General features: G+C 45.3%; 1 protein-coding gene across 1 annotated transcript in view; it reads right to left on the bottom strand.

Moving 5' to 3' along the window:
• Positions 1-21,730, bottom strand: part of SETBP1 (SET binding protein 1) — a 317,156-nt gene extending 295,426 nt beyond the window's left edge. Inside the window, exon 1 of the mRNA XM_012725788.1 lies at positions 21,111-21,730. Coding sequence (XP_012581242.1) covers positions 21,111-21,596 — 486 coding nt within the window. The 5' untranslated portion in view covers positions 21,597-21,730. The remainder of the gene's footprint in view (positions 1-21,110) is intronic.
• Positions 21,731-22,032: the final 302 nt, after the last annotated feature.

The following is a 22,032-nucleotide window of genomic DNA, read 5'->3' as shown; positions in this document are numbered from 1 at the left end:
TCCCCACCCCCAGCCACCCACACCACCCTAGTACCCTACTCTCACCATAGATTTCTAAGTAAAAAAGGAAACTGCCTAAAATTGAAACTGCTTTAGTCTATTATTGGCTTTGGTGGCTGTGGGAAGAAAATGGAGGAGGGCTGGGGGGTGAGAAATGTTGATGAAAATAATCTGAGTCATCACTTCCTGGAAGAGGTGGCAGTGTACCCAGAGCTGGCTGGGGAGTCGGGGGACAGAGGCAGGGTCCCAGCTCAGCCACAACCGCACACGGCAAATGTGAGGGCAGCACCTGACCGATATGGGGTCCCCTCTGCAAAATCAGCCCCGCAGCCTTCCCAGCTCCAGGCTCCTGTCCTCAAAATGACTAAACCCTCAGAGCTGCTCCCCAGCAGCCTGAAAGCCTATGAACTTGTGCTCCTGATACCGCAGCCCTTCTCACTAGCAAGCGCAGGCAGGGCCCAGCAAGGAGGAAGAGCAGCTGGTTGTGGTTGAGTTAAGAAACAACTGCTCTGCTTCCTAACCAATTCCCCAAACCCAGACCTGCCCCAGGCCTGCCCCACCATACTTTGGGTAAACGCCCTCCCCAGCCACCAATACCCCAGGATACCCAGATCAAGTGCTATCATCACCTTAAATTCTCTCTTAGATGTTAGCTACATAAAGTAACTCGCTAAACTGCGGGCAGCTATAGATGTAGATTACAAGACTTGGCCACTGAAGGGAAACAGCAGTAAGAGTATGACATGGAGGGGCAGACACTTCCTGAGAACCTGCTTCTCCTTAAGGGAAGGCCTTTTTCATTTATTTCCTGGTAACTCCTATGGGCAGCCACCAGCTCTTCCATCCTCTGTGACCATGTGTTGAGGGAGAAGGAAGAAATGAGTGCCAAGCTGCCCAGCTCAGGAGGCACAGAGGATGGCACATTCACGCTGCTCCTTGAACTCATCAGTCACTCTGGCTTCCTGTGGTAATTCAATAATATTCTCTCATTCATATTCTCTTGCTCCAGCCATAGCCCCCACCCCCACTCATTATGCAGTCTGACTGAATACCACTCAAAATATTTTCTCAATTAGAGGAGAAAATAGGAATTTGCCACTTGTCTGCCTCTATTCTGTTGCCTGTCAACCTTCAGCAAATATTTCAATCTTGGGCCTTTGCCTGCTGCTAACCTCTCTCCTTTAACCTTTGGCCTTGCCCTCTTCAAATCCTCCAGCCTTTACCTTCTCTTCTTTCCAGCTCAGATACACCACCCCCAAGTGACTGACTTCTAGGCTCCCATGGTTATCCAAAGGGAGATATGGCATCACCCCTACAGCAAGGAGAACCCCAAAAATTGATGCTGAGATTAGCTTGCAAGAGCAAAAGATCCCTAGCAAAATGCCTACATCACAGTAGTCAGGGAGCCCTTGTAACTGGGCTCCCTGCCTGCCTGGGCTCTGTCCTCAGAGCCTCTTCTTCACACTAACCCTGCCCCCAACCCACCCCCACTCTGAACTCCCTCAAGTGAGGTGTCATGGAGGCTAGAGGCTCAAAGGGGGCTGTCACAAACACACACAAGATGAAAATCAAGTCCACCCAGGCAGCTGGGCTCTGGAGCTGGCTGACTCTTCCCATGCAGCTAGACCGCCCCACCTTTCACCCTCTCCTCCCTCTCCCAGTCAGTGCTGCTCCTGGGATGCCAACTCCTCGCCCCCCACCCCCCCCCCGCCACAATCTGACTTTGAGAACACTGGTGCTCAGCATTTCTCCATCCTTCCCTGCCTCTACCAGTAAGTGTGCTGTACTGTTTCTGTGTGTTTCGGTGAGTATTTGAGGAAGATGGGGAATATTTAAGGACCTTTTCTTTTGCAACGACTCTCACTGTCTGATAGCACTCCTTCCCATGTAATTAATTGTGCTGTCTCTTGGCTCGTTAGAAATGAGACCCCCAGGTCCCAGCCAGCATTATGCAGGCTAAATCATGTTTAAGTAACCGCATAACTAGTGGGTCAGTTTTATCTTTTGTCTTGGCTGAGACCATTATTTAGCTGGGTTCTCAAAGTGCCCGTCAGAGAGGCTTTCATGTCAGGCCAGTATTGAAAGACAAATGTTTTCTCCCCTCCCCGCCCCCATTGCCAGCCCCTCTTCTCTGAATGCTGCATGCACAGGGCAGCTGGGAAATAAAAGGCCCCTTTATCCGATTCTCCTGGGCAAAGCCATGGTGGGTTCAGGAGGGTTCACGAGAGGAGTGCCAAACTGTAATAAGATGGGCTAAGCAGAAAGGCAGGCAGCCGCCCATGCAGGGCACCGCCTGGCCATGGCACTCAAGTACTCTCTCTTGCTTTTGTAGCCCCCATCATTGAGAAGACCATGTGATCGTGGGCAAATTGCAACACATCACTGATCTGGGCTCTGCGTCCTCGTGTGTAAAGGAAGATGGCTCTGATGCCCTTCAAGGTCTCTTTCAGCTCTCATGTTCTTTACATGCATCCATCAAGCATGCAAGCAGGTAGGCCCACTCGGACTGCTGTGGAGAACACCACCCTACAGTAGCAAAAGTGGCCTTCTGAAGAAATGAAAACACCAACTTTCTTACAACCAGAGTCTGCCTACTATAAAAGAAAATATGAGATGAAGAGGAGGAAAAACGCAAAATGCGCTTTTTTCCCAAAGCAAATATTGAGGGGCAGTTTGGCCAAAGAAGTTGCCTGCACCACAGAGAGAATAAGTTATTGGGACTGTTAGAAATGTACACAGAAGGACTCCAACTACTGTCAAACCTTACCTCAAAAATCTTCTGTTAGATCACCTTTCCCATAGGATGTAGTAATGAGAAGCAGAAGGAGCATTTTTGCTGTTTAATTTTTGCAGATGTACATTCACCATCTTCTCTGGCCATCCTGGATGTCTTAGAAGCCTAGTAGGAGAGCCGTTCTACCCAGCTGCCTGCTCATCGTCTGTCTCGCATCACAGGTACAAAGCCTTCAGTGGGCGAGATCACAATGATCAGCCCCTACACTTGTGGCCTCCGGAATTTTCTTCATTCTATCGCCGGAGCACGTGTGGCTCAGCAGACATCAACTGCATGGAGTCCCCTGAAGACAAGGATCATGGAAGTCACAGGGACTTCAAGTGCCCCTACAGGCCCCAAACGCAGCACAGTACATGCCACACTTGTAGGATGAATGGCGGTGGCAGAGCTACAGCCCCGCACTTCAGTCCTGCTGGTGGCGAGTGCAACCCCAAGACAACTCTTAGCTGACAAGGACAGTGCAAGCTGCTCCAGACATGTCTTGCAGAACACACATCACCAATTAAGAACTTAGAAGCTGAGGCCAAAAAGGGGGAGAAATCAGGGCAGCAGGACACAGGGGAGGAGTAAGGGAAGGGAGCAGAAAAAGGCAACTGGAGTTGTTGACTAGGTAGGTCCAAAGAAAACAGAGACAGCTCTCCAGGATCCCCCCACTCTTCAGAATCCCCAAGCCCATCCAAAGCCTGCTCCCAGGCATTGATTTCAACGGCATACCAACACTGTGCTCTTTTCAGGACGCACATACATGTCCCCACAGATGCCCTTTACATATACATGTCCAGACACCTCCAGGTGGAAAACAAGTGACAGTATGCAAATTATCAGAAGCCGCAAAGATTTGCTTCGGTGGGGAGCCTGAACAAACAAGGAAGAATTTTGCAAGTGGCCACAGATGGCTTAGCTTCTCTGCTTACCATGGACACTAACAAGATTTGCCATAACTAATTCATTCTTTCACACCATTGCCATGTTCCCCCACCTTCGGAGGCTGAGGGAAATTCCCCATCATACCCTTATGAATTTGTGTTCCTTTCTAAGACAGAAAAAGTGCAACTTGTTCATCCACACTGTGCACGGACGGGTCAAGTGTAAGTCACTTAGTTGAAGTGGCTAAAATAGGGCTGTGATGAAATGACAGTGGAAGCAAACATATGCTGGTATTTCCTCCCATGTCCCTGAAATCCCTGTGTGGAGAAGGGGTGGTTAAGAGATTTATTGAGCTTATGAATTAGAGAACTCAGCAATAGCAAAGGAATGGGTGGCAAAGCACAGCCGAACACAAGACAGACTGGAAGCAGACAGGAGACCTTCCAATGACCGGCAAACTAGCTCCCCACACCCAGGCCTACAACTGTGAAATACAGAAAATAAATGTTGGGTTTATATAGGGTGGGGGGTAGATTTGATGAACTCCCTCCCTTCGGCCCTCCAGCTTTAAGTAGTACTAGTAGAAATCAAACCCAAGGCAAAAGGCTGCATTTAGAACCTTCATGCACAGCTAAGCTCTTCTCCACTCAAGGTACTTCCTATTCAGTTGTTCACAAGTGTCACCATGCACTTAGGAATTCTTAAGAAAATGAATCAATGAGTCCTCAAGAAAATAACTGAGCTTCTCTTATTCTTGGGGATCAGAATGTTAGAGAAGGCCCCTCAGTCTCTATAGTATGAGAGCAAAAACCAGGGGCACTTTCTCTCTCTCCTGGAGCAACAGCCCTCCTATTCCTCCACCACCTCTGGGTTCACCTCCCTCCAAAGCCAGCTCTGTAGGCATCCCCTGCTTTTTTGAAAGTTTGCCTGAGGCCACTTTGCTTTTCCAAAGGATCTACTTTAGTTCCTTTTTCATAACGAAAATAAATCTAAAGATTTTCATTTTTACAGCAAAAGGTGAAAAGGGGCAACATCATTCAGAGTTTGTTTTGCAGTAGCTGTTAAGAGACCATGAGCCCCTCAGTGTTAGCGGTGGTCTGTCAAGCTGCTTCCCTGGGAATTACTTTCCCCAGGCTGCGTATCGCCTCATGCCTGCTTTTACTACACGTGAGAGCTATTTGAGGGATGATATGTTAGTTGGTATGATTTGGTGGGTTATTTCTTGGGCCTGGAAATGTTCTCCAAAATTCCACATATATAAATGGCGATTGCTTCTTTGCTTTATGCCACTTCATATCAGGAAAGGTTTTATAGAAATGTTCTGCTTTCTGAGGGTGAAGGAAACCTGTAACAAGTAGCTCTCCGCACCCTCCTTCTTTCTCTTCACCCCAGTGTGAGAGTGGGCAAATCCTTGTCTTTCTTGTTGCACTCAGAAAAAGTCCTACCTTCTGAACCTGGCCTGCTAAGTCTTCCCAGAACCCCAGACTTCCCAGGAAAATACTGGAAGCCGATCAGTCCAAGGGGCAGCATGACCACGCCAATCCCTAAACAATGGCTCAAGCATCGGCCTTGGCCTTTCCTTTCCTGCCTAAATCCTCCACTTTCTTCACAGGGCCCACAGAAGCCTCCATCTGCCTCTGTCCCTCCCTGGACTGTTCATACCTCAGAAACTAGCACATGAGCACCACATACGGGCCTGACCTCTGGGGCAAGATAGGAAGCTCAGAGGCTCCTGAGGAGGTCACAAGTCTGGGTAAATCGAGAACTGTATTCTTTCATCTGTCCAAGTGAGGGACAATTTCCCTCCTTTTTCATTTCTAGTCATCATTTATACTAGGTATGGCTGAACCGGCCTCAAATAAATACATATTTTATTTTCAAAGGCAACTATTCAAAAAAATGTACATTATTGTATCACTGGTGAGACAAAATCATATCTACGTATTAATGTGTTACAGGCATAGAAATACCTAGATATGTGAATTTGTACTTATATGAGGATTTCTTGAAATATCAGAGTTGGTAAAAACTGAGAACTTCTGCTTCACTGCTGTCAAGATGTGACCCTAAGAATAAGAGGTAGGTGAGTAAGTGCAGGTGGTGGATGGGAACACACATGACATGCCTTTCTTCTCAGACAGCTCTTTATTACATCATGCGCAATATCTGTCTTCCAGAGGTTGAACACACAACAGCACACCACCCTCTCAGAACCCCTGAGAGAAACATAATGACAGAAGGACATTTGTGCCTGTGGGACTCTGTTCTCTAGATTTGACCTGACAAAACTCTTGTCCTTCCATCCAGTTCCTTACCGTTACTGCTTCAGGTTGAAACTCATGGCTGGACTGTCCTCTTCTGAGAAAGTGAAACTCCCAGGACCAGCAAGGGTCTCCCTGCCCTAACTGAGATGAGCAGAAGAGCTGCTGCTACTTGCACAGTCTGACCCAGACAGAGAAATTTGCAAGGGTCATAGTTCATTTAGAAAGGAAACCAAAAAGCAAGCCAGCTATCAGAGATTCAGCACCTGGAGGTGGAGGAGGCACAGCTGGTCCAGACTGCATAGCTGCTTCTTTAAGGACATGCTTCTTTAGTGGCTTCCATGCCAGTAGAAAGCTCCTCGTACCTGAAGGTGAATAGGGAGCACTCCTGAGAGAGTCAAGACCACGGTCAGGTTTTTCCAGGAACACCCACTTTTTCTCCAGTGGCTCTATTCCTCCTCTAGGTCACAGGAACTAACAACCTTCCAGAACCCCCTTCCTGGAGGCCTTCAAATGCCTCGTAGTCCATAGAGTAAGCGATTTCCTGTCTTTCCACCCAATATACCTTTTCTCCCAGATGCTGTTCTTTCTTTCCATGGCAACTCTCACAGGGTCTTCACCCTTGCACCCAATTTGTCTTTCCTCTACTCTCCCCCACTACTTTTCTGGATTCTGTTCTCCCTACTAAAATATGTAATGTGATCTTGTAAGTTTCCAGACAATGTTGCTGTTCTCTCTTTGTCTACCTATGCTGGGAATCTCAAGACCATCCCATCAGTTAAATGTATCAGTATCATAAAATGTCATGTGTCTACCCAAATGGCTGCCTTCAGCTCACACCTCCTCATCTTGCTCTGTTTCAAGGTGCTTCTTGTCTTTCTTTTTAATTAGCCCTATCAGTCAATCAAATTCAACAATCCCTCTAAGGTGATTTTTGAGAATTTTGACATCCTTCTTCCTTCTTGAATGGCTAAGGAGAAGCTTTCCTGTCTCAGTTCATACTTGCATATAGCTTGCAACTCAGGCACAGGGCCCCATTTGGGACATTTAAGGAACAATGCCCAGTTTATCTCCATGCTATGTCTGGTATGCACTAAACAATTACTAAAGAAAATACCTTTGATTAAATGAAAGCATACATTAAAAAATTAATGACTCAGTGATACAGATAAAAGCACTTTAGGTAGAACAATTAGTATCAACAGGGGCACCCAAGATTGGTGGGTTTATCTCCCCCCTTTTGGGGGGGGGCATCTCTCAGGTCCAGCAGAGGCCACTGTCCTGAGGTTAACTTTTTCCCTTCACTACTTCCCCCTGCTCCTCCTCCCCTCACAGTTCTGGGATCTGAAGCTCTAAGTAAAAGAGAGCTCCAGAGGGGCCCCTGGCTTACCCAAGGTCCAGCCTGAGTGAGCTGACAGACTAAGCACAGGGCAATTCTTCTAGACCCCAGGCTCACTCTGTGCCGTGCCTACCACTGCCAGTCTACAGACCCATCTCCTCCTACTTCACTCACTGGTTCAATGTGTCTGTCTTCTAGCTCTGTTTCAGGCAAGATTTGTTTTCACACCTAGTTTGTATGAGAAAAATTAGTCAAAGTGACCTGATTCACATGGTAAGGTGCTGAGCAAAGACAATTAGTTTCAGGAGCAAAGTTAAATGCAGGCTGACCCTGCTTTTGGAGTCTACTTTATGCCACTTTGCTTTTATGAAAGTCTCACATTAGTAATTATTTTCACAAAGACAAATTCTAAGAGGATTTCACCTTCTATAACAAAAGGCGAAAAAGCAGGGCTAGCACTCAGCATTTGTTTTGCAGCAGCCGTTCTAGAAAGAGCTCACACCTCAGGCAGCAAAAGTGGCCCCACCAAGCTCCTCCCACAGGGACTGCTTTCTACAGGTTGTTCATTATCACCTCTTTATCCCAATTTAACTATACGTTAGGGCTACTTAAGGATTAATGTGTTTACTTGGTATGATTTGATAGAGTATTTGGGGGTTCTGAGGATCCTCACACATTTTTTTCCAGATTAACTAATGGCACCTTCATCTTCATTTTATCTAGTAGGCAAAACATTGCTATGTTTCTTATAATCCACATTAACAGAAACTACATTGTAGTTTAGTATATTAATAAATACAGACACATACACATTTTAAGTTATCCAAGAAAATGCTGAATCCTCAGTGGAAGTAAACGAGAAAACTTTGACACCTCTCTCTGTCGCTTTCCAGTATGTTTGCTTTTTATATTCCATCCTAAGGGATCCTTAGATCCCCGGATACTCTGGGTCATGGCGCCAACCCAACAATGAGAGGTAAGAGATTTTAAAACAACTTCATCGATTTTTCTGAATTTTCACCAATTTACGGAATTAAACATATGTTCCCTTGCTAATAGCTCCTAAGGTCCCATAACCCCCCTTACATCCCATAAAGATACAAAACACACTCTTTTGTTTGCAAAGGTCCAGCACCTGCAGAAGTCCTTGACCAAAGGCAAGGCAAGGGTGTCAAGAGGACCAGCCCTGAATGACCTGTACTCTGCTCACGAGGTCCAGGCTAAAACTTGCCAGGACATGTCCGAGTAGCTTCCGCATCTACAGAGAAGAGTCTTACTTATTTTGTGGAATATGGAAGAAAAGAAAGCAAAAGCACTGATATCAGGAATAAAAAAAAAAAAAAAAACTTAGAAAGTTTCACAAGGCTGACCAACCATCTCTCTGGGTTGCAGCATCTAGCCATTGTGGTCCCAGTTTTACAGGCAGAAATGGAAGCACTGAGAAAACACCTCGCCCAAGGGTCTTCTGGAAGGCAGGTGTTGACGGTGCAGTTCCCTGGCTCCATCCAAGTGAAGCCCATCTGAGTCCTGTGGGAGAAGCTCAGAGGATGGACCTCCTGTGATGACAGCTTCCTCTCTCTCAGACCAAGGTGAGCAATTGAGGTAAATGTACCTCATTTTATATACCTGTAAAATGGAGATCTTAACATCCTCACCTAGCTTGAGGGAAGGGCATAGAGTGTGTGGTGAATTCTTGGCAGAGTTCCCAGCTACACAAAGCACCAACATGGCGATCATCATGTGCCCAAGACAGCAGACTGCACAGCCAATTGTCTTTCTCTGTGATGGGAGTATTCCACAGAGAAACGACTCTCCTAGGCATGTGATATACAGTTCATATTCTTCAGTGGGAAAGCAGGAAACATAAGAGTCTCAGTACCAAAAACTCTTCAAGAAAACCTCCAAGAACAGAGGCCTGAGCTTGAGCAACCCTGTAAGATCTTGAGTGTCTTGGAGGATGAGACAAGAATAGGAAGAAAGACCCTTGTTAGTGGTAGTTTTATTTTTTTTCCGCCTCTGTTTTGTTTTTTTTTTTTTCCCTCCCCCTGCCAAAGGATTAACATGTAGGTTCCTAAACAAGGGGGACCCCATTTACAGCTGACAGCAGCAGCTGCAACCTCTGACTCCCCTGCAGAATGGCAGGGAATCGAATCAAAAAGAAAAGCAAGTGGACAACCTTTCCTCCGGGAGCCCGAAACACAATACCAGCCTTTTGCCAAACCCAGCAGACCCCAGCTCTGATTGGAGATTGCCTCGGAACAAAGGGAAATTGGTATTTAAAAAAAGAAAATCTTCTGAAAGCCAACTCAGCAGATGGTTTTTTCCTGGGCTCCACAAGAAGGGTGGTGGGGAGGTGGGGGTAGGGAGAGGTTGCGGGCTAACACAACTGCCACCAGGATACAGATGACTGAGAAGTGACAAAGATGGGCAAAGAGGACTAACCTCTCACCCCGGAATTTCACAAAGGCCAACCGCACCATGTGGCGGCTATCTGCACCAGGCTGCTGACCGCTTCCAACCTGCAGCTGCTGTTTGCCACAGCAGAGTCTGGGGGCTTTATTCTAAGCAGGGGAGAGAGAGACTGGGGGGGGGGATGTTGAAGGAAGCAGTGGAAAAGTTGATATAGAGACTCTAGCTTGAAACAGAGACTCAAAACAGAGCACTACAGTTTTAGTACTTCAAAACTACTTTACAACCATTTGCTCTTATGCTCTTTAAACTAATGTGGACGAGGTAGTAATTGTTGCATGTTAAATAGGGAAAACAGACATTCACTTGTTTAAGGCAGAAGGATGATTTCAGGTCCAGAATCCCCAGAGAATGTTCCCCTCAACATCTCAAGCCAGAGAGTGAGTGCTCTTGGAACCTCATTGGTGATTTAAATCAGAATGTTTTAGAACACCTTAGTAGCTTCTGTAAGTCACACTGCACCTATTATCCCACAGCCGCATGCTGCACTGCTAGTCATCACTTCTTACATGCTTTGGTGCCCCTGCCCTGCTGAGCACTTCCCAGCAGGGAGGTGGCCGCGGGCAGTCCATGGAAGAAGTGTGTGGGGGGGTCTCTGAGATGAAGCTGCAGAGCTCAGGTCAGCCACCACCTAAGTCAGCGGCAAGCAGCAGCACTATTCTGGGGTGCCATACCCAATCAGTCCTAGAGGACTGACCAGCAGGAGTCTCTCTAGAGGGGGATCTTTCAGGCATCACTTTCTGCTGTGGAGACCTGAAGTTCTGATGAGGGTTTTAAATCCCCAGCCCCCTCTTCCTTCCCAGATCCCACCTAGGCAATTAGCTGTCACCACTGGCAACTCATTTTGAAAACTGTCCCTTCTTCAATCTGGAAAACAGAAATAACAACAACCTCATGAAACTAAGAACAAACCAGAAAACAGCAAGAGTTGGGTGACTGTGAACATCGTGCTGGGCAGCTGTGATGGCCATTATCAATTTTCCAACCTAGGCACTAGTCGGAACACATATTTGACCATTTATTCTACTGTCCTGGGTTTTAAATGCCCTGAGAATAATTCTTCCTAGTAAGATTTTTCTATATATGGCATTTATTCTGAGCACACCATATATTGCTAGATTCATGTAGACTGTAGATGCCTTTGCTCAGCTACAGTTACCTGAATAGGGGTAGCAACAAAGGCAGCATGATGCATGATTTCAGATGTTTCCATGGAACCCGTGTAAAATGCACAGGGTTGACTAGGCAGGACAGAAAAGAGTGCTTCCCCCCAGAACTATCCTCACAGAGGCAAAAAGAACTTGTTTAAGATGCGGACTGGAGAAACAAAATAAGGGACTGTTATGTTAAAACACATAATTCTTGTCCTCAGAAAGCTTACACCATAATGAGAAGAAAATTCTTTACCTTGGGGGGCACACATATAACAGGCCATCCAATTAGATCCAAGGAAGCCATTGTGTAAGTAAAAAAAAAAATTAGGTTTTCAAAGTATGGAGAGGAAACCAGAGATGGTTCACAAGAGAAAGTGTAGACGAGGAATTCCAAGGGCTGGCCACCTGCCCTTCAACATGGCCTTCAACATGTGCCTCCAGACCAGACTCAAACCAGACCATCTGATCAAGAGGTCATTCTCATTTCTGCCTAAAACTGTGCACAAAGATGGTAATAAGGATAATGCAAACACATGAATTTTGGCCCACAGAATCCATTGCATGTAAGAGATGACAATTAGGATGGGCAAAAGTAGCTTAAGGTGACATGCATTGCAGTCTTCTTGACCTTGAGTTCAGTGTACGCCAGCAGTATTAACGCTGGCATAGCACAGGGCTCTGCTAATATAGATACTGTGCACAGAGCGGGGAGCACGGTGCCCTGAGCAGCCAGCCCAAGCGTATTGTACCCACTTATATGAGGCCTCCCGAACCACATCTTTATGGAGGGATGTAAAAACAGAGTGATTTGGCATCAGGGAACCACAGAACCCAAGGACCGCTTTTAGGAGCTGGAAACATTCAGGCTTGAAAAGGAATGGCTCAGGACACTGAGGCCAGGGTGACTTTGGTGCAACATAAGCAGGAGCCTTACTAGAACCAGGATTGCCATAAGAGGTCATGAGCCCCTCCTTGAGAGTCCTTGAATAACCGTCAAGTAATTGTCCAAAAAGGTCTTTTGGAAGGTGTCTTGTTTTTAGGAAAGCTGCTGAAACAGAAACATTCAAAGGCTTTCTGACTCTCAGTAAAGTCCTTGATTCTGGAAATGTGACCCATCAGTGGCCCATGACGTTGGATGCATGGCATCTGAAGCCAGCCTTCCCCTCCCTCTTAAGCCAGTGCCTGTGTCCTCAATGGCTTTCACTCCTAATTCTCATACCTTTTCTGAATCTCCCACTCTTGGCTTCCTTCAAGCCCTATTGCACCCAAAATGCTGCATGACACCCACCTGCAACTCCATGGCAGCAACCCAGTAGGAGTAGGAAGACTGGGAAGTTCAGGAACCAGCTGTTGCAAGAGTTACACACCCAAATAAATCAATTTCCACCTTCTTGTCCCCCCAAATGAGATGGATGGAAAAATCACGGAAATTCCCATGAGATAATATAAATAGGTCCCTTTAGCTATGCCATGATTTTCCAAAAGAAATAACTCCTTTATATTGGCTCTCCAGGGCTATGGTCTGTCATGGAAAAACACCTAAACTCCTGAGCTGGGTTCTCTTTCACAACACTAAGCACAGGAACCGGCCCATGATAGAAGGTTGTTTACAGTCATGGGCAAATTCACATTTGCAAATGAGCAATTCCTATTGGCAAGGCATGGTGGGCAAGCTTGAGGGACAGAGCAGCTATCTATTTCCTAGGAGGGAGTCATTACCCTATCCCCCCAATCTCTGATTGCCCAACTGTGAAACCTGCTAAAAAGTTGTGGGAAACAACTAAGAGGAGGCTGGGGGAAAGGCAAAATAGACAGTAACTAGAAGACACATGGAAGCAAACTGTGCTTGATGCCGCTGATAATGATCGATGGCTTCACCATTCATGTACCAAGATGGGAACTACTTGGACTTCGCAGAATAAATAAAGGCTCCATTGTTCCCTCTGATGAGGTCACAGGCTTGTGGGGAAGTGAGGGAAGTTGACTTGGGGAGGGAGAGACAAGAAGAGAAAAGCAACTGAACCTGGGACTTCAGACCGATACACACACTCAGGTATTCAGGGAGGCCCCTGCCTGCCCAGGCAAGATCCGCTAGCAAACTACAGAAGGTCCTAAGGAACTCTAGACGTTCTGTAGCCCTGATCTACCTCCAAAGCCAGCCTGCATGACTACTGACCTCTCAGAAGGTGACCTCAGCTCACACACAGCTTGCTGCTCCACCAGCAGCAGGTGTGCACACCCGTGTGCACACTGGGTCAGATCATGTGTCAGCACGGGTGTCTGCATGCTGTCTCAGGTCCTTCCTGGGAAGCTGGCTCTAGTGAACATCTGTCCTCCCCTCTGGCAGCCTTTCCCTCTGGCTACTACATCCTCCTTGGTGCACGCAAATCCAGAGCCATGACATCATCATCCAAGTCAAGTCACACTGAGAACTATATAAATTGAAATCCTTTTCCCAAAGTAGCTTTGTCCTATGAAAATTACAACATGAAATCTTAGTTTATGTGAATAAACAACCACCCAATGAACAAGGCCTGAATGCCTCCTGCTATTTTTTATAGGTCATGGAGTCAGGAGCCAGAACCAAGGTGTCGGGCCCAGGTTCTGAGAACTACCCTGCCACCTCCCTATGTTCTCTGTCTCAGTGGTGCTAAAACTGTCATTAGCTATTTCTACTTACTTTGCAAGAACAGCAGGGCAAGCTTGCCACAATGGGACAAAAATACCCCTACCCATCTTAAACAAGCCCCTGCTCTTTCAGTAGTTGATAAGTTGTGCTTCAGAACACTGGCCCAGAAAAGTGCTAGGTGGCACTTTTTATTAAAAATAAAAAAGGCAATGTAACAGAAGGTCTTAAGGCCCCTACTGAAAATAGCCAGGGAAGATGGGACTAAGATGCCTGACTCATAGTTAGATAGAAAACATTTCACACACTGTGACTGTGTGATCTCTGCCCATCCCCTGGGCAGTGGGGAGTGGGGGGGAAATGAAGGGAAGGTGAGAGAAGACATAGGAGAAGAAAGGGAGGAAGAAAAACGTAATTGAACAAGGCCCACTTGCTTCTTTGCTTTGGACTTGCACCAGAGACTTGGGGGACAAGGGCGGTGACACTTAAGAGTCGAGACACAGAGACATTTGGAAGAGACATGGGTGAAAGACCGGTAGAGAGCTTGACAATACCAGCTGTTACCCTGATTTCTATTCTGATTTTCTTTCTTCCATCGCAGACTCACCCCTCGGCCAGTTTCCTATGATTCCCCACCAGACGGCCCCCGAGACTCGCAGGCTTTCCAGTCTCAGTGGCCCTGCTTTGGATTAACCCTATTTGGCTGAGCATTTATCAAGGAGGGGATGGGTAACTTGGGGTGTTTTCTTCTTGCCTCTCTAATGCATACTAACCCATTAAAGTTCTTTTCTACTGAAGGGTTTATGAACTAAAAGTTATGCTTTTTTCTTTTTGTGGCAGGTGGCAGAACCCATTTAGAACATGCAACTTTGGGGGTCCTGGAACATAACCTTATCTACACTTTAACAAAATAAGGAATGCTCAGTCAGTTACAGTTCTGGATCCAGTCTGAATTATTCCATGGGTTAGCAGAGAGCAATGAGTCAGGCTCTACCAACTTGCATCTTCTATTTCATTCTTCAATTCCATAAATACTGCCCAAAGCCCCACCCCCAAGGAGAATGATCCGATAGCTTTGACCCCAGTCTCCTGTCAGGTGACCTGACCTTAAACTGATTCTTTTTTCAAAAGTTGGTGGCATAGGTTTGGGCTTTTGTGCCATCAGGTAGAGGGCACATTTTTGGCAAAAGTCCTTGATCAGTTCTACTGATTTTCTGACCACAGCCACTCTTGTCTCATGAACAAGCCACAGAGGCGGGGAGCATCCTGGGGTGTCCTGCTACTGCAATGTTTTGAAGGTGGGACCTTTTGCACTTAAAATTGCAAGAGTCAAATGAGTCAAAGGATGGGGAGGGAAGGGAAAAAAAAAAAGGATTGTTTCTCTTTTATTAAAAATAAAAAAGGCAATGTAACAGAAGGTCGACTTGAAACAAAGCTATGAGAGGACTTTTTGAGGATACAGAATGCAGTGATAGAGAAGGGAAAGGCTGCAAATTCTGCCAGCACAGCAGTGACTAAAGGAGCCAGTGGCTGAACCCCACTTGATGACTCTTAGGACACTGCTTTAAAACTTTCATTTTGAGTCACCCTCTGAGCTCAGCAGCAATCCTGGTTTGGCAGACAAATGACCACAGAGATAAAAGACTTTTAAACTATCTCTAAATAAATCCCCTAGCAATCCCTACCACCACCTACAAAAAGAAATAAAAGAAAGAAAGAAACAAACAAAAGAAAAGGCATTAGTGATATGCTCTACTAGTAGATGCTTATGCAGGCATCAGAAATAAGACACAGGCATTGTCATCCAGCTAACACATTCTGACACAGCCAGGAGCAATAATAAAGCAGAACCCGCCTAAACAACAGCGCACAGCTTCTAAGACCGCTCACAAGTCCCCTGTGCCCGGCACCACCGCAGGTCACCGTGTGCCTTGCTGTGCCTGTACAGAGGAAGGCCTGGGAGAGATGGACATAGGAAGGGAAATAAAAGCAAAGCACACTGAGCCAGGAGCTCAGGCAGGCACTTTCATCCCCACAAGTCTGGGACAAGGAGGGATTATCCCTGATTTTCATACAATAGGAAACAGTTTCAAGAAGTAACTTGACAAAGATAACAGGAAGCAAGCTCAGGTTGTGGGGTACAGGAAAGGGCATGGCTGTCCTCTTCCCTTCCTCCAAAAGCAGAAAGAGCATATTGCAAATGGGGAGGGATCCAAGTTCTGGTCCACTTGCTGGGCTGGGCTCTTTCAGACACACTCGTTCCTCACTCAGTCTATATATACTTTGGGCAATGAATGACTTTCCAATAGAACAAAACATTTTCCTGCATGGTTAAATGTTGCCAGATTTTTCTTTAACGATATGGAGCTCACCAAGAAGTGTTCTTTGGAGAAATCCAAAACAAGACTGAATATCAAAGAAATACCAAAGCCAAGAAGAAAAGAAGATGGGACATTAAACCTCCAGAGAACCCACATACAGGAGGATAAAAAGAAAAAATAGGAGAAGGGAAGGGAGAAGCCAAGCCTTCCCAGAATAGCCTCCTGAACTTGAATTTGGCAAATCTCACTTTTTAAGTTTAGCTCTAAAATGTGTGTTCATGATTTTTGAACTTTTGGCTTTCAGGGCAAAAAGAAACAAATTGATGGCAGGAAAAAATGGATGCAAAATGAGGTAAAATTTTTTGTTTTATAGTAACTAGTTTTCTTAAAGAGAAAGACTTGACTCACCTAACGTTCTGTTCCCAGGACAGAGATAAGCCGTTTTATTTGTGTTTGTTTTTTAACCTGCAGCAACTGAGACCCAGAGAGCTGAAGCATTTAGACTGTTATCGTTATCTGCTATCGTTAATAACAGATCCCAGGTTCCCTTCACCCAGTCCTGTGATCTCTGACCCTCAACTTCAACTCCAAATGTCAAATGGTACCTGCTGCCCATGAAGACACATGTTTTGTGGAGAAAGTCACTCACCACCTTCCAGGTGGCTTTAGGTACAAAATAATTGGGAAGAAAACTATGAGGAATCAAAATTTCCAGGCATGCTGATCAATAAATAGGGGCTTAAAAATATCTGTATAGACAGAAAATGAAAAATTAAACCAGGAGAAATTTAGCCTCCTGTGAAGAAATGCTGGCTAGCCCTGCTCCTGATTTTTTTCAAGTCACTGAGCCTCGATTTCCCATCTGACGATAAATAATATCTGCCTGGCAGAACAGTTTTAAGAGCTGCTAGAGACAGTGAAAGGCAGCTACCTGAGGGTCTGCCATCTTGCTCAACAAACCAGAATTATTTATGATGTGTTTTCTATAAATAATTCATGTTTCTTAAAATCTCCCCTGGAGTTATATCACATTCAGTCATCTCTGATAGCTGAGGAAGCTGAGGCTTCAGCAAGATTACACTCCATATCCGAGTCACAGTCAGCTGGTGACTGTTCCACACCTCTTCTTCCCTGGGTCACTATGTGGCACTAGGCGAGGACTTCCCTCCTCTCCTCATGGGCTGTTGAACTGGAATGAGTATCTCTAACTCCCACGGGAAGTCCTCAGAAAAGAGGACAGTTTTGAGCCAGGTGAGAGCCTTTTCAACTATCCTGTCGCTGGTGAAACGTTTTATGTTCAGGTTGTACCTGAACTTACTTTTCAATTCATTTTCATGTTCTCTGCTGTTCTTAATTGAATGACCTAGAAAGGAACACAAATTACTACATCACTCACCTGAGTTCAGGCTAAGATGAAGCAATGCTGGTGTTATAATAAAGAGGAAGTTTATTTATAGAGTGCATCTGCAAAGCAGGACCGGTCCAAAGAACAGTTCCAAGCTCCTGAAATAGGTTCTGAAGTCTCATTTCAGGATTTACCTGTTACCAAATGCTGCTCTCACACCTCATGTAAATCCATTCATTGTACACCTTCTTCCAGAGAGCCGCTCAATTGTCCTCTTAATTTCAAATGTAAGGGAAGGTGTCTGTGTCCTGGTTAGGAGGCTCAGTCCGTGCCTGTCTGAGCCTGGGAGGTGGCATTCGCATGAGGCTCACCTAGAGCCCCTCACTAAGCTGGCCATGTTGCCTGAACATCTACACCAATTGGAGAACCGGTGCTAGGTCTGAAAAACTGAACTTAAACTCTTCAGGCAGCCACATATGTATTTCTTCACCTCAAAGCAATAGAAGTAGAGCTGACCCAGCAGAGAACTAGTGTGTGATATATAAGGAATGCTATCATTAGCCTACAAAACTTTTTCTTTACAAAAACCAATGCAAAAGCAAATCATTTGGGATCCCACAAAAGCTGTCTTTGCCTAAGGCTGTCAAACAATGACTTAAATAAAATTAATTGGTCTGCAGAAAATGAAAAAGAAAGCACACGATGATGTAACACCCAATTTCCCCCATCTCCAAGTTTGGAGGCTGAATCGTTCAACATAAAACAAAACCCTTGTTATCCTGAAACACGATATCTTTTTCCTACAACAATGATGAACAATCTTTTTTGGCTTTTGGTAAATAAGGGCCAGCTAGTACATAACTTAAGCTTTGTGTCCCATACACTCCCTGTCACTGCTACTCCATCCTCTTGCTGTAGTGCAAAAGCAGTTGCAGACAAAATGTAAACAAATGGACGTGGCTCCAGTCCAACAAAACATTATTTATGGGCACTAAATTTGAATTTCCTATCATTTTCATGTTACAAAATACTATTCTTCTTTTGATTTTCCCCCCAAAGTTTTAAAACCATAAAAAAATATTTTTTGTTTAAGGGCTATAAAAAAGTAGGCAGGGGTAGATGTGGGACCCATGGGCTATATCGTTCGTGATCCCAGCTGTAGTGAGCATATCTAGTCCAGGCCCCCCCCCACCCCAGGGCCAGCTCCAGAGGGCCTACTTCCTAGCTCCAATTCTGGGTCTTGAGTCACAAGGCTGCTTCAGGCACACTTTGCTTCATAAAAAGAGATGTAGAAGAGTAAATGTTAGAGTTAGACACTGATCACATACTTCATATCAAATAAATAAGTAAATTCTGTAAACATCCATGTCACTGAACTTTTCCATACAAATAAATGAAAGGTCAGGTTTCACCTTTCTACCTCACTTCAGCATTCAGTATCCTCTCTGTTTTCCAAAATAACAGATAGGCCCTCCCGAGTGGTGCAACAGGCTAAAGCATAGTACTGTGAAGCTATCCACAGCCACTGTAGTACAAGTTCGATTTCCTGCTAGAAAGGTGACCCACATGGCACAGCAGGCCTCTCCTGTCTCGCCCAGTGCTCCCCTCAGCAGTGTACTTCAATTATTCTGCCTGTTCTTCTCCCTACTCTGTCTCTGGTGAATCCTCTCATCCCCCACACCTCTGGCCTGTACCCCAGTTCCTGTATGCACAAATAAATCTTTACCAAAAGAAACAGAAGAGTAATAAAGTTAACACTCCAATCCAACAGAGATCAGAGAAAGTCACTTCTATCAAGTGACTTACAACAGGTACTGATACCTTTAGTCATTCATTTCTAGAAAGCAACAGCTCTAGGCATCAATCAATGTAGAAAGAATGGAGCTGTGTTCTGTGAAGCAAACTCCTAATGATTTAAAAATTTTGTACACATTCCCGTTAGCACATGAGTGTCACTTCCTCAATTGCTGAGGCTTAGAAACGCTGACTTGTTAACAAATTCAAATAAGTGAATTCTCTTTCCAATAAGGACCACAAAGCGGGTCAGTTTTGGGGGTGAGGATGACCAGCCTAGAAATTCCACATGCAAGAATGGAGGTCCTTTGCATATTTCAGTTTTCAATCATTTTCATGTCAAAAATTCCAAAGTTTTTATTGTAGGACATTCCGATATGGCGTATTTGGGAGCAATCTTGTGGCTTTTTGGAAAGTAATACCTGATCTGGACAACTTACTTCTTTCTAGCACAGTGAACTTAGATTTGCTCATCCAAAACTGTGGGCTGCTGCTCAACAATTGGCAGTAATGAGAATGAAGATGAAAACAGTTGCAGTTTTCTAGACTGCCCGCCCCCACAGAGACCCAACAACACACAAAGAGCTGCCCATTTTCACGGCTGGAGACAAAGATACTCATTTTCAGAGCTAAAGAGACCCAAAGCAAAACTTCACTTTTTAAGTGGAGCCTGATATGAGTTGTTGCATTTACTAACAAGAATCTCTAAATTTCCATGTGTGTCTAGAACTTTGGTTTAAAGACAGAGAAAACTCAGAAAGCATGGCACAGAGGGGCAAGGACTGTCCCCATGCCCTGTAAAGACAAGTCAATGTCTAAAGAGTCCTTTGTGTCTCAAATGTCAGAGTAAGGTGACCAGATGGCCAGGCTTGCCCAGGACTGATCTGGTTCCTGCATGCAGAACTTTGGGTTCTAAACCCAGAATGGTGTGAGCAAACTGGAAGGACTTAGTCACCCTAGAAAGCCTCTTCCCATCCAACTACATGTATTTTAAATACAGGGAATCAGCCAAAACACCTGAATGATGAAAGACAGAATGCTTACACTAAAGAAAGAATATGACTAGCAGCTTTATTGAAAATGACTACCTGACGCTCAAAATCGCTGGCAAGAGAAATGCTACAGATGACCTCTGTGTTATAAAGGAGAGGGGTTCACTGACATGTGATTTGTAGTGAATCCATATCTAGAGCCCATCATATCTAGAGTCCAAATAAATGAAATGCTGGGGAGAGACAAAAAAGGACCCTGGAACTCCACCACGATGGAGTTCAATGCCATTCACAAGTCCCAAAGATTCTTAAAAACAAAGACCTTTTAGGCAAGGAAGGTCCTCTGCTATGCAGCCAAGTGTTACAACCCCTGGCAGGAAGGGAGGTCACTATAAACCCCTGTGGTACAAAATAAATACACTGCAACCAGATTCACTCATTCCCAACGAAATGACACCACCACCGCCGGTCACCTAGAGTGCTGCTTTCCATACCAGCCTCGACTTTTAAGAGGAAAATTTCAATCAAAGAAGTTCACTCAATACCCATTTTTTAAAATCTGTGAGCTATTCAACAGGGACTCCAGTGAGTAGCCTGTCCCCTCTTTTCTCTCTGTAGTTCCAGGACCAATACTCAGCACTGGCCTTGGACAATGCTCTCTGGGGACACTAAGCCTGAGTTTCCCTAGACAAGTAAGCAACTTGCCTATTTTAGAAAGATTTACAGTAGTGATCCAAACCAAAAGGAGGTAACAATGGTTCTTGATGGTCCTGATTAACTCAAAATTTTCAACATCTTACTCTGGACTATGAAAACAGTTGTAAATAGTAAAAGAAAAAGGAAACCTCAACATTTGTCACAGGTTAGCCAGAACTGACTTGGCCAGTATTATGATGCTCTCCATTAAATGGGCATGCCCCAGAATTACAATTTTAGCAGCTACTTATTTTTTTCAAGTGAGTAGATGAGACAGTAATAAACTGGACACTCTACCATGGTAACAGAGGCATTTCTTCCTGAGCCCTAAGCAGTTCATCAAGGAGGCTGGAAACTTAGAAGTAAGTCTTAAACCAATAGACCATTAGAAGTTGAGGATAAAATAACAAAAGCAAGCCAACAAAAAATCCCTAAAACACAGGGCTCCCTACCTTCTTTTTGGAGTGGCTTCTTTCCTCTTCCTTCGTAGCTTTGCTATTTTTCCCAGCACGGGATACCTTCTGGTCCCCAGACTGCTTGATGGTGATCTTGATCTCAGGTGGGCATATGTAGTTCTCCAGATTCTTTGGAGGTTTCTTAGCCCGTTTTGTGGTCTGAATCTTCAACTTCAGACTCCCCTCTGTGAAATTTGCCTCCTTGATAGAAAATTCCTGCTCTTCCAGGCCGTCTCCTGGCACCCACTTCTCGCTGTCAGCATTGGAGTTGGAATCCACATCCCGCCCTGAGCCCAGTTCATCCTCCTCCTCTGGCTCCATGCGTTCGCCACCCACTGGGATCCCCTTCCCAGTTCCTGCAGCAGAGAGTAAAGGTTCCCCTGCACAGCCAGGGGCAGTCTGGGGCTTGGATGAGGAGACTGGCAGGAATTCCGACTCACCCCCCCTTTGCCGGGAGCTGCTTAAGATTTCCCTGGACTCCATGACAATCCAACAGTCTTCAGGAGTTCTCAGGAGGGGGAAGGGAAAAGGGAACAGTGAGATGAGAGGACACCCAAAATTCCAAGGAAAAAGTGGTCCAGCTGCTGGGTTCAGAGTCCCAGGGACGGAGACACGGTGAGGTGTTCAGAAGAGGTCAAATCTGCAACTGAGAAGCAGAAAGATCGTTAGCCGTGGCAGAAAGGAAATGTCCCTCCATCTGAGTTCCAGAAACCCCCTCCACTTATATATGGCAGCAAAAAAAGGATGATGAAAAGAAATCAAAGCAGAATCTGCACATCCCTCAATTGCATTATACTGGAGCAAACCCAAACACACACTCACAGCCTTTCCTTGAATTGTTATCAATTTTTATGGCCGCAGGACCAAGATTAAAGATAAGAGGTAAGTCTTCCAGACCAGTAACAAGCTAGAAGTTTCT

The sequence above is a fragment of the Condylura cristata genome, unplaced genomic scaffold (genome assembly GCF_000260355.1).
Source record: "Condylura cristata isolate star-nosed mole 26May11 unplaced genomic scaffold, ConCri1.0 scaffold00016, whole genome shotgun sequence".
NCBI lineage: Eukaryota > Metazoa > Chordata > Mammalia > Eulipotyphla > Talpidae > Condylura > Condylura cristata.
Note: the sequence above shows the minus strand (reverse complement) of the source record. Positions and strands in the feature narration are given on the sequence as shown.